Source organism: Microcebus murinus, chromosome 23, assembly GCF_040939455.1.
Source record: "Microcebus murinus isolate Inina chromosome 23, M.murinus_Inina_mat1.0, whole genome shotgun sequence".
NCBI lineage: Eukaryota > Metazoa > Chordata > Mammalia > Primates > Cheirogaleidae > Microcebus > Microcebus murinus.
Window position 1 is genome coordinate 5,200,026 of NC_134126.1, and position 14,109 is coordinate 5,214,134.

At 35.2% G+C, this 14,109-nt stretch overlaps 1 protein-coding gene across 2 annotated transcripts in view; it reads right to left on the reverse strand.

Moving 5' to 3' along the window:
• Positions 1-14,109, reverse strand: part of CDC73 (cell division cycle 73) — a 135,229-nt gene that overhangs the window by 106,436 nt on the left and 14,684 nt on the right. For both annotated transcript variants that reach the window (XM_012772412.3, XM_012772413.3), the window contains exons 5-7: positions 14,007-14,059; positions 10,050-10,138; positions 4,352-4,568 (exon numbers count right to left, since the gene is read on the reverse strand). In XM_012772412.3, the coding sequence (XP_012627866.1) occupies positions 4,352-4,568; positions 10,050-10,138; positions 14,007-14,059 (359 nt within the window). The remainder of the gene's footprint in view (positions 1-4,351; positions 4,569-10,049; positions 10,139-14,006; positions 14,060-14,109) is intronic.

The following is a 14,109-nucleotide window of genomic DNA, read 5'->3' on the forward strand; positions in this document are numbered from 1 at the left end:
ATTGCATTAAAGATGAAATCTGGGCCAGGAGCGGTAGCTCACGCCTGTAATCCTAGCTCTCTGGGAGGCCAAGGCGGGCAGATTGCTCAAGGTCAGGAGTTCAAAACCAGCCTGAGCAAGATTGAGACCCCGTCTCTACCACAAATAGGAAGAAATTAATTGGCAAACTAATATATATGGAAAAAACTAGCTGGGCATCGTGGCGCATGCCTGTAGTCCCAGCTACTTGAGAGGCTGAGGCAGTAGGATCGCTTGAGCCCAGGAGTTTGAGGTTGCTGTGAGCTAGGCTGACGCCACGGCACTCACTCTAGCCTGGGCAACAAAGTGAGACTCTGTCACAAAAAAAAAAAAAAAGATTAAAACTGAAAAAATTCTTAAATTCCTTTAAAAATAAGAAAAAGAGATTCCATGTAAACATAGTATATCTTATGAAAAATTATTTTCCAAAATGCACAAAAAGTAGTGACAAGAAAGAGTGGCAATGTTTTAAATTTTTTGCAAAGTCCCTTAATGCCTGACTTAATAGAAAACAGCTGTATCCTTGTTATCTGCTTTCACATTCCACATTTGTTGTGCTATCTTGTTTTGTCAAAGAATATGAAGAAAATCTATACACACACAGTTGAAAAAGGGAAGAATAATGTAATAGCTTTTCAGATACTTGTGGATAGTCATCTTTACTATCATACTAAAACACAATAAATGCCAGTTTCTTAAAGGTTAATGCAACGTGGAAGCCACATCCATACACTTTCTTTATTATTATTTTAAAATCCTTTAGTCTTGGCCGGGCATGGTGGCTCACGCCTGTAATCCTAGCACTCTGGGAGGCCGAGGCAGGAGGATTGCTCGAGGTCAGGAGTTCAAAACCAGCCTGAGCAAGAGCAAGACCCCATCTCTACTATCAATAGAAATAAATTAATTGGCCAACTAATATATATAGAAAAAATTAGCCGGGCATGGTGGCTCATGCCTGTAGTCCCAGCTACTCGGGAGGCTGAGGCAGGAGGATCGCCTGACCCCAGGAGTTTGAGGTTGCTGTGAGCTAGGCTGACGCCATGGCACTCACTCTAGCCTGGGCAACAGAGTGAGACTCTGTCTCAAAAAAAAAAAAATCCCATCACTACTAAAAATAGAAAGAAATTAATTGGCCAACTAAAAATATATAGAAAAAATTATACAGGCATGGTGGCACATGCCCGTAGTCCCAGCTACTGAGGAGGCTGAGGCAGAAGGATTGCTTGAGCCCAGGAGTATGAGGTTGCTGTGAGCTAGGCTGATGCCACAGCATTCTAGCCTGGGCAACAGAGTGGAGACTCTGTCTCAAAAACAACCACAACAAAATGGTTTTCTGTGAAAAAGCAGGTAATTTAGCTTGCAGCTCAAACAATGGCACCAGTGCTATTTCATGCAGATAACTATCATATTTCGGTATGATGCTTTATACATTCCAATTTCATCATATAAAAAATTAAAAAGCCATATTAAAGGGTCAAGATTTAACAAAATTAATAAATTTTAAAACTTCATAAAGGACATTACTAGGAAGTGAAGAATACAATTTCTAGTAAAGTTCAGTGACACTGCCTTGGTTCATGTCACAGTGCCAGCAGTTTCACCAACCCTTGCTTTCGCACCATCACTGCAAAGGCCAACACAGTGAAAAAGACAAATAAAATCTTAGTCTTACTATAAAAGTAGTCCAAAATATGTGAAAAGCAAATCTCACTATTTAAAAAATATTAATAATAAAGTACTAAGAGACACACTATATAAATGTCAATCAAAATGTTATTATCTGCTATCATATGGTAGAATTACAGGTGATTATTATCTTTCTTTTACTGATACCTTTTTATCAAATTTTCAGCAATGAACATATACTAATTTATACAATTTTAAAAGTGTGTTTTGTTTGTTTTTGAGACAGGGCCTGTCACCCTAGGCTGGACTGCGGTGGTGAGAGATCATAGCTCACGGCAGCCTGGAAGTACCGGTCTCTGACAGTCCTCCTGACTGAACCTCCCAAGTAGCTAGGACTACAAGCACATGCCACCACACCCAGATTTTTTTTTTTTTTTTGTAGAGACAGAGTATCACTATGTTGCCAAGGCTGATCTTGAACTCCTGGCTTCAAGTGATCCTCCCACCTAGGCCTCCCAAAGTGCTGGAATCTCAAGGATGAGCCATGACCTCCATCCTAAAAGTATGTTTTTTAAATGTCATTATAAAATCTGGTTGTTTTATTTGGGGTGCTTACACTAATAACATAACAGTATAAAGGGACATATTTATATTTCTTACAGAATCTTGAAACTGTCTTTTGTTCCTCAAACTCAAAAAATAAGAAGGCCATAATAACTGGTAATAATAAAAATTAGACTAAAAACTATAGGGCTGTAAGTACCTAAGAGTATTTCTAGATTTTAGTGGATAAAAACAGCACACAGACTATCAGTCAAAATATTTTTTTTTATTTTTTTAAATATTAATACTCATAGAGGTGAACCTAGTTATCAAAAAATTCTTAAATTATTAACTTATCTTTAAAAAGATACAGTGGTACCAACAATATTAAATTAAATGAGAACACTGTTTTGAAATGGTGGTACAATCCTGCCACCTAGAGCTCAAAGAAAATTGTTCATCTCAGTTACTTGAAAATTTAAATGTTTGGTCTAAGAGCAAGGTAATGTTTATCACCTGTTTTATTCCCTTACTATGAGTTTCAGATTTTTCAATAATTATAATGAACACTGGTGAATCAACATAAATCACAGTAGCATTCAAGTATTAGGCATATTAAGCAGTGAAAATTAGTATCAGCAGACCATTTTACTGTAAATAACAAAAATGGACATTTATTCATAGCCTCAGATTTTCTGTAATTCTAAACTTTGGAGACTAATTCCTAATATCAACCTTCTACGTATTGTGTAAAACAAATCAAAGTACAAAAGAAATTTCTTTAAATGCTCTTTGCTAGCAGTTTTATTCCTAATAGAACAGCACAATAAATTTAAAGATAAAAATCCCAAAATTCTACAACTAAAACTTATCTACATATAGCAATGTTAAAGCTCAATTTCATCAGTAATCTTGTACACTTATTCAAGCATTCTTACCACATCATTACTACTAACAACTGTGCATCAATTGAAAATTAACAGTTAAGAGAAAATTAACATTTATGGGAGAGAAAAAGATGGATGAAAATAAGTATGTGCAATAGAATCAATGCATTCTTTTTGGAGATCCATTAAAATAATGGATATCACTATCTTTCAATTTTTTTTTTTTTTTAGACAGAGTCTCGCTTTGTTGCTCAGGCTAGAGCGAGTGCCGGGGCGTCAGCCTAGCTCACAGCAACCTCAAACTCCTGGGCTCAAGCGATCCTCCTGCCTCAACCTCCCGAGTAGCTGGGACTACAGGCATGCGCCACCATGCCCAGCTAATTTTTTCTATATATATATTAGTTGGCCAATTAATTTCTTTCTAGTTATAGTAGAGACGGGGTCTCGCTCTTGTTCAGGCTGGTTTCAAACCCCTGACCTCGAGCGATCCTCCCACCTCGGCCTCCCAGAGAGCTAGGATTACAGGCGTGAGCCACCGCGCCCGGCTATCTTTCAAATTTTTATTTTTCAAAATTTAAAGCATACATCTCCTTTGACCAACAATTCATTTCCAAGAATTAATCCTTTGGCTATACACACATATAAATGCACAAAGATATGTACAAGAATTTTTTTAATGCATTACTTGTAAGAGGGGAGAAAAGGAGAAAGAGAAAGGGATGGAGGAGAAAGGGAGGAAGAAAGGAGAAGGTAGGGAGGAAAAGGAAGGTCAGAGAAAGAGAGGAAAATCCCACAATCCTGGAGGCACAAAGAAAACGAAAAAATCTCCATTAATAACAAACTAATAAAAAAATTAGTTGCTACAGAATTTATAAAATACACTCAAGTGTTTGTTAACTGATTTCCATAAGTTCTCTACTTTATGGAAAAATATTAATGATGATACTAATAACCAGAGAACTTGCCATCAATATTCCCTGTTCACTAAGTTAAGCAAAAATCTGATACAACAAGAAAACTGGCCCACTCTTTGATTTACAAATGATATGTGAAGGGGCTTGCATTTTGATTTCAACTTTTTCATCAGCTTCTTTCATGACCAACAACCATATTTAAGAATGGAATGGTAAATATGGCCATTTAGAAATCTATTATTACAGATCTTTCAAAGAGATAAAACTTGAAACCTCTTCCTAATGACAAACTTTAACCAATTCTATAATTAATCAAAGATTAAACACACACACTCTAATGAATAAGCAAAACAGTTTAATTACCTTGCCTGTGCTCTGTAAGATAGTTGTTCGTGTCCTCCATACTCTCTCTCTGCTAACAATATCTCGGGTCACATCTACCTCAGCATCCACAAAACTCCTCTGTTTAAGGGCAGTTATATCATCATCTAGATCAGTCTTGATAGTAGATCTTTTCTTAGCCATAATTTTGGCTTTGATTGCAGCAATTTTTTCCACCGACATAGCTTCAGACAAAGACCTAAAAGCAATTTCTTTTTTTAATTTTTACAAAAAGGATTCCTGAACACATCAGAAATACATTTTGTTACATTTATAAGTTTCTGGTAAAAACACCTTAATGGCAATAATTAAGGTTTCCTTATCTGTCAAATTGACTTGATATTTTGTAATCATATAAGATTTTTATAAAGAAATCATGTAAAGATATTACTCTACGAGCAAATCTATAATTTCTTAGAAGGGTCAATGCAATAAAATTCTTCACTTTTTTTCATCTCTTCTTCCCAAAAAAGGACTCATAAATATAGGTGCTTTTCTTTATATTTTTTGAAACTTTGTTAGCTAACCCACCTCTATGTATGGAAATTACACACACAGACGCCACCTTGGAAGGAGGCTGAAAAATTCATTCTGTAGAAAGCTGAAAGTTTAGGTTTTCTTTGAAATTTATTTCAAGGTGTCAAACCTGTATGTCATAGTGTACAACATATTTTATAGGTGACAGAGACTTTTACATGCCACAAAAACACTACTCCTTTTAATCTCTGGAAGATGAAATCATATTTTGAACAGTTTTCTTTTTCTTCCCTTACTTAATTTTCAAATAGGCAAAACAGCAAAGAGAAGCTATGCTTACAGAACTATAAAAAAAGATGTAACACTGAAAGCACAGATTTCATAAGATGATAATCTCAAGCAACATATCTTTTTTTATCATATAATATGAGAAAAAGAATTAAAAAGTGTTTGGGTACCTTAATAACAGTAGACAAAAATATTACTTTAGTCACAAGATGAAAATCTTGAAATATGTTACACAAAAGCTGGAAAAAGGATGAAAATTCCTGCAGGTTTAAATACAGTAGTATTATATAGTATTCTAATTTTATTTAGATTAGGTCTGAAGGTACTTTATAGCAGATGCTCAATATGCATCTGGTATTTGACTCATTATGTATAATACTGTGTAACTTTCTATTAAAATCTAAAGCATACCAGCATACTTTAAGCCAAATCCAAATACACTAGTCCCCCAGTTTTCCACAGTTTTGGTTACCTACTGCCAAACACAGTCCAAAAATATTAAACAGAAAATCCAAGAAATGAACAATTCTTTAACTTTTAAATTGCCTGCCATCCTGCCTGGGACCTGAATGATCTCTTTATTAAACATATTCATACTATACACACTCCCTGTCCCATTAGTCACTTGACAGCCATCTTGATTATCAGATAGACCACTGCTGTACAGCAGTGCTTATGTTCAAGCAACCCTTATTTAATAATGGCCCCAAAGCACAAATATAGAGACGCTGGCAACTCAGATATGCCACTGCCAAAGAGAAACCATAAAGTGCTTCCTTTAAGTGAAAAGGTGACCCTGTCATTCCTTGATAAGGGTTAGATACTATCCAAGGTTTAAGACATCCACTGGAGGTCTTGGAGCATATCCCCTGAGGATAAAAGGAGACTATGGCACTTTCCTAAACTATAATTAAGCCTGCATTGAACTTTCAATCGCAGGACTTTTACTTCCAGCCAAGATGAAGTAACAGAAACTGGATAAACCATCCAGCCTTGAAATGACTAGTCAAAATACATAAAACAATGGTTTATTAGACACTAGATATTAAGCACTAAAGGACGATGATTCTCCAACAAATGAGAAACAAACAAGGAGAGCCCTACTACCTCAGCTTACTGTCTAGAAAGTTTCCAAGACATGATGTAAGGAGGAAAACCCAGGTGGAATTAGTAGACTCCCTGACTTGAGGAAATGGAGCTGAGATTACAGCAAGACCAAGGTGGTTGGAATTCATAGGCCAGGGTACCTGAGTAGAGAGCTGCACACAAGATCTCCCTCAAGTATTCCAACAGAACACTGATTAGCACATAAGTATGAGGAAACTATCTAAGACTGGGTAAAGAACCACCCAAGAGAATTAGAGGGAATAATGCCCAGTGCTCACACCAAGTGAAGAATGGTACCTGCTCCCACCAGCCAGAATGAAACCTCATATCCATGGGCCATTAGACAGGGTACTCAGAATGGTCTGGTGTCAGTGGAGTGAGGAATAATGATCCAAACCGACCACTGCTGAAATAACAAATCTTAAAATCAACACCTAAAAGTAACAAACTGTTTTCAAGTGATGTAACTATGTCCCAAAGCAAGGCTAAAAAAAATGTGGAGGGAAAAAAATGTGTAAAAATACAAAAATATTTAGCACTCAACAAGGTAAAACACACAATGTCTGGTATGCAATCACAGATCACAAACCATGCAAAGTAGAAGGAAAATATGGACCAGAATGAGAAGAAACATCAATCAAAGATATTAAATACTGCAAAGACATTAAAATAAGTATAACTATATTCCGTATATTCAATAAGTTGAGACTTTGAATAAGATTTTTTTAGAGCAAAAGCAAATTTCTAGAGATAAAATCTACCATGTTTGAAACCAAAACATGAGATTATAGAAAAAATAATACTCACTTGAAAATAAAACAAAAACCTATCAAAAATAATTTTTTTAAATTCAAAAGAATATAGGTTAAAAAAAAAATTCAAAGAAGAACATAATGAGCTTCAGACAACTTCAAGCAGCACTTGAGTCCAGAAAGATGGAAATAGAAAAAAAAAAATTGAAGAAACAATGCCAAATGTTTTCCAAACCTAACGAAAATTATAAACTCAAAAATTATCCCAAGAAGCTTAATGGACCTCAAACACAAGAAACATTTAAAAATAAAAAATAAAAAACCCAGGGACATGACATAATTAAATTGCTTAAAACCAGCAAATGAGAAAAATTTTAAACAAGCCAGAAAAAAGGATACATTTCATTAAAAAATAAATAAGGATGACAACACACAAGCGAGCTAGGAAGCAGATCCTTCCCCAGTCAAGCCTACAGATGAGGCTTGGTCCTGGCCAACATTTAACTGCAGCCTTCCAAGGGACTCAGAAACAGAGCCCAAGCCATGTAAAAACAACAAACCCACAAAAAACCATGAGATACTGAACGTGTGCTATTTAAACCACTATGTTTTGGGGTAATCTATTACATTGTAATAAATAACTAACAAAAGGAGCAATAGAGTTTATCCATGGAATGCAAACTTTCAAAAAAATCAATTTAATTCATCATATTGACAAAAATGAAAAACCATATGATTTCAACAGAACCAGAAAAAGCATTTGGCAATATCAACATTCATTTCTGATTTAAAAAAAAAACAACCCTTTCAGCAAATTAGGAATTTGCCCTCTCAACCTGATAAAGAGAATCTACAAAAATCCAAAGGCATATCATTATACTTTATCTAAAAGACTGAATGCTTTCTCCCAAGATCAGGAACAAGAAAAGAATCTCTAATATCTCACTACTTCTACTTAACATTAAATTAAATAAGAAAGCCTAGCCAGTGCAATAAGAGAAGAAATCAACAGACTTCCAGTTTGGAAATAAAGAAATAATATGTTATTTATGTATAGAAAATGTGACTGAGTACTTATAAAAACTGATAGAATCTACAAAAAAGTTACAAGAACTAATCAATGAGTTTATCATGAGTGTAGGATACAAGAATACATAAAAATCAATTGTATCTCTATATTAGCAATAAGCAACCAGAAATCAGCATTTTAAAAAAACACCACTTACAACAGCATTAAAATATGAAATATTTATGAATATGACAAAAAGTAATACATGTACACTGAAAATTATGAAACATCGCTGAGAGAAATTAAAGAACTAAATATGTCTCCACTAATAAACAAATACACCTTGTTTGTATCAAAAGACTCGATATTTTTAAATATCAATTCTCCCTAAAATGATCTATAAATTCAATGAAATCTCAACCAAAATCCCAGCAAGCTGATTTTGTAGAAATTGACAAGATAATTCCAAAACTCATATGGAAACACAAAGAACCTAAAATAGCAAAAACATTCTTCAAACAGAAGAAAGTTGGACAGCTAATTCTACCTGAATTCAAGACTTACTATAAAGATATAATAATTAAAACAGTGTGATATTTACTATAAAGATACAATAATTAAAACAGTGTAGATCGATGGAACAGAATGGGGCAAAAAATAGACCTAAACATTCATTGACAATTGAACAACTGATATCTCACAAAAGTGCAAAGACAATTCAGCAGAGATTCCATAGTGCCGACACAAATGACTTACCCATATGCACGAAATGGAACTTCAACCTCTATCTCGTTAATAATAAATGAACTTTGGTCAATACCACATACCATATATCAAAAAGTTAACTGAAAGTGGATCACAGTTTAAATGTAAAACTTAAAACTGTAAGTACTATTATTAATAGAATCACTAAAATTATAAAGCCTGACCATACCAACTGTTGGCAAGGATATAGAAAACTAACTCTTTTACACTGCTGACAGAAACATAAAATGGGACTAGCCCTTTGAATGATAGTTTGGCAGTTTCCTAAAAAGTTAAATCTGCACTACCATATGATCCCACTATTCCTCTCCTAGTTACTTACCTAAGACAAATGAAAGTATTATGTCCATGCAAAAACTTGTACACATTATGTTCAGAGCAGCGTTAGCTATAATAGCAAAATTTGGTAATGGGCAAAATGACTATGACCAGGTGACTGGGGAAACTGTGGTACATCCATGCAATGGAAGAGTATTTATTTGGCAATAAAAGGAATAAATTACTGAAACATCCAACAACATAATGAATCCCAAAATAAACATGCTAAGAAACCAGACCAAATAAAGAGTACACACTGCACAATTCCATTTACATACAATTCTACAAAAAAAAAACCTAATCTGTAACAGTAACTGGTTGCCTGGGGAAGAAAGGATACAGGGATAAGCAGAAGCAGGGAATTACAAAGGTACACAGGTAATTTAAGGGAGTGAGGTTATATTCTTTATCTTGATTTGGATAAAACTTCCACAAGGATTATACTGTGCTAAGGAAATATTATGAAGTGATTCTAATTACAGTAAAAATCAGGGGTCAGCAAACTTAAGGCCACAGGCCAAATCTAGCCATTCCCATCCATTTCTGTGTTGTCTATAGCTTCTTTCCCTACCAATAAAGAATTGAGTAGTTGCAAAAAAGACCCTATTACCTGTAAAGCTAAAAATATTTAACATGTGGCACTGTGCAGGAAGCTTGCTGACTTCTGCTATAAATCAACAAGAGTTTACATGATAAAATGACTGTCAGATTATGAAGTAATTTTTAAAAAGACTAATATGGTAACAGAATCAAGAAGGCTTTCCAGAAAGCATGATAAGCACAAAGGCTTCCAATCCACCCGCCATCATAAAACATGTCCACATGTATTCATATGAACTTAGGGCACAGAAATATATAATGGATGAAGAGGAAAATGTAAATGTGGATAGCATTTTAATATACCCTTTTCCATATACATTTATATATACCTAAATTAATTATTTTCTACTTTAAAAATCCTTACCTAATCTGTTCAGTCTGTACAATTCCTTCCTTGTGACCCTCCAAACGAGCAGCCAATCTCTCTTTATCAAGGCGCACACACTCTTCATCCTGGAAAAAATCACTGGTGAGTATTTTCAATTTTTATCTAACTTGTAGAAAGAAAAACACTACACATAACTTGGGTTCCCAAAATTCCCACCTATACAATTCCAGGTATCACTGTCTTTAGGTTAACTTTAAGACCACTTTTAGTTACATAAAGATAATAATAGTAAATATACGTTGGATCATATATAAGACTGAAATCAACTAGAAGCTTGGAAAAAACTTGCTTAGTCACTTTTTTCCTACGATTAAGTGTTTTTCCCATAATAGCTACCTTTCTTCAGAAAGATAACATACAACAAATAAATTCCTTCTCTTTGAGAAAAATTGTAACCAAATTATATGAGAAGCATTCACCAGGGTCAAATATTTCATTGTGAAACTTGATTTTTTTTGTCTGTTGCCCAAGTCCTGTATCCATCAGCATAGATCCAAATAATATAAGTGGAACTTTAATGGTTTTCAAAGCATGTTCCTTAAAACATTAGAAGTTTCATACAAAGTGCCCCATGGGCTACTTCCAGATCTTATCTGAAATTTAACCTAGGTTAAACCTAGGTTTAACCTAGGTTTTTTTTAACTCAGCTTTTATCTAATCTACGTATTAGGATGACAGGTAAAATTTAGTCTGAAAAGCATTTGGTTGCTTAAAAACGAAACTTGGTAACTGATCTAGCGTGACATTCACATTCAATAAATAAACTGAGGAGCTGAGTCAGTATCTATAGCTAATGGAATATGAAGCTGTATAGCAAGCATCAGCACGCTCAATAGATTCAAAAAATGTTGAACCCCAATTCATGTCCTATTATTAATCTAATGTAAAAATCTTGGAACACTGTAATCCTAGCACTCTGGGAGGCCGAGGCGGGCGGATTGCTTGAGGTCAGGAGTTCGAAACCAGCCTGAGCAAGAGCGAGACCTCGTCTCTACTATACATAGAAAGAAATTAATTGGCCAACTAATATATATAGAAAAAATTAGCCGGGCATGGTGGCACATGCCTGTAGTCCCAGCTACTCGGGAGGCTGAGGCAGGAGGATCGCCTGAGCCCAGGAGTCTGAGGTTGCTGTGAGCAATGCTGATGCCATGGCACTCACTCTAGCCTGGGCAACAGAGTGAGACTCTGTCTCAAAAAAAAAAAAAAAATCTTAAAACAGACATATCACCTGAAATGAATGTAAGGGTAATATTTCGGCAAATGCATTACATTTTTCCCATTTGTAATAAAGCTTACTGTAATTACTTGAGAAAATGCTGATTTTAAAGACAACTGTGGCCTAGATTTTAATCAAACCAGAATCTCTGCTGTCCTCAAAGTTTCCCTCTCCTAGCATAGTGCCCTTTAAGTCCTCAATGGACATATTCTGGGAATAAAAACTTTATGTAATACAACTGTATTTAACCCATTTAAACTCTACAAATGATCTGGAAAGAATTTTATTATGCTATTTCCTGCTGATTTTTCCAGTTATCAGAATCCTACCAAATTAGCATCTCTGCCGTATTGAATTTTTTCAAATAATTAGACTGTGATGTTCAGGTTTTTCCAAGTAAATGGTATCCCTAGACTCTCTCACTTTGTTCATGGTGGGCCACAACTGCCTTTCATACAAGCGAAGTTGGGGAATTTTCAGTTTTACCGCCACAAAATTTGTGCCCAGTATAGCAAAATGGCTAGGAGCCGGACTGCCCAGGTTCTAATCCTGGTTCTTTGAACCTCAGCAATTCACTTACTCTGTCTGCACCTGTTTGCTCACAGGGGACACGCACAGTACTACCAACTTCAGGAGGTTGTGGTGAGGATGAGTTAATATACACAAAGTACTTAGAACATCACATAGCACACACATAGCAATAATAATGAGTCAGTTATTACTATCATTACTTTTTAAAAAACAGCTCCATGTCTCAGAATACACTTAAAATTACATTATGTTAGCATGAAATTTTGTCACTGATTCTACTGTACGTATATGCAAACCAATCTTGTCCCTTCAAGTTACCTTTCTTATCCTTAATTGTGGATGCTTTGCTGTTTATGTGACAGACAAAATGTATAGACACTTAACTGTTTGATTTTTATAGGAGTCTGAAATGAAAAGATTTATGGTTTCTAGTAACATTAACACTAGTGATGACTATAAATGTTATTCCTTTATCTGTTTTAATTGACATATGACAAGTTTAATCATTTCTCAGATTTTAAGTGTGCCTGTAGTACATTTTTCACTACTTCCAGGGGGTTTTATGTGTATGTGTAACTGATGGGCTTATTACATATTTATATAAATGATATCATAAGCATATAATTAAAAGGTTTAATTGTCTTATGTAGTATAGTAGCCGATCAACAAATTTTTCTTCCAAAGGCAGTGGCATTCTTTTTAATTGACAAATAAAAAATCTATTTATCATATACAACATGATGTTTTGAATATGCATATACTGTGAATGGCTCAATCAAGCTAATTAATATATGGGTTACTTTACATAATTAGCATTTTTTATGAGAACACATAAAATTTACTCTTCTAGCAATTTTCAAAATACAACAGACCGTTATTAACTATAGTCACCATGTTATACAATAGATCTCTAAAGGTAACAGTATTTCTTTTGCGGCTTCTATTACCCATGAACTATCCTTATGAACAAATATTAATATTCTACTTGTTGGCTATAAAATGCTACAAGAAATCTGGAACCTGCTATGTCAATATTCTAATGAAGTAATAATAATAAGTACTTCATGTTCACAGCTCTGAAAAGTAAAGCAAATCCCCATACCACCTAATTCCAGAGGTAAGCAAACTACATCCCAAAAGCCAGTTATGGTCCACTACCAGTTTTATAAAGTTTTACTTAGACACAGCCACACCTGTTTGTTTATGTATCGTCTATGACTGCTTTCACACTGCAATAGCAAAGTGGAATAGTTGCAACAGAGACTGTGCTGCCCCACAAAGCCTAAAATATTTACTATCTGGCCTTTTATAGAAAAAGTATTCTGATTCTTGATCTAGTCTAATATTTTGATTAGTAAGGATATAAAAGAAAAGAAAATGATTTGCCTACCATATAGCTTGTATGAGAGAGAGCTAAAATTATAGCTCAAGCTACTTATTAATCAACTGTTCTTTCTACTATACAAAGTTTTCCAGGAATACAAAAGGCTCACTCCTACAGCCAGGAAGGGTGGCACAGGCCTATAGTCTCAGCTTCTCAGAAGGCGGAGGCAGGAAGACGGCTTGAGCCCAGGAGTTCAAGGCCAACCTAGGCAACAAAGCAAGGCTCCTGTCTCTTAAAAAAAAAAAATTTAGGCCAGGGATGATGGCTCACACCTGTAATCCTAGTACTCTGGGAGGCCGAGGGTGAGCTCAGGAGTTCGAGACCAGCCTAAGCAAGAGCAAAACCCCATTTCTACTAAAAAAATAGAAAGAAATCAGCTGGACAACTAAAAATATATATACATACACATACATAAAAAATTAGCCTGGCATGGTGGCGCATGCCTGTAGTCCCAGCTACTCTGGAGGCTGAGGCATGAGGATCGCCTGAGCCCAGGAGTTTGAGGTTGCTGTGAGCTAGGCTGACACCACGGCACTCTAGCCCAGGCAGCAGAGTGAGACTCTGTATCAAAAAAAAAAAATTTTTTTTAATTAATTTGTAGCTGGGTGCGATAGTAGGCACCTATGGTCCCAGCTACTTGAGAGGCTGAAGTGAGAGAATAGCATGACTCAGGAGTTTGAGACCTGCCTAAGCAACAAAGAGCAACCCCATCTCAACAAAAACAACAGAGAATTCTTGTTACTACACAATTCCAATTTGAGTAACAATATGTACCACCTTTAAAATAAAGTTCCATTACCTCAATTCGTGGTTTCTTTGCTTCTGCTAAAACTTCATCTGCAGCTCGTTTGACTATAAGAAAAAGTAGTGAATAAATGTATAGTTTGGGATGGGTTTTACAA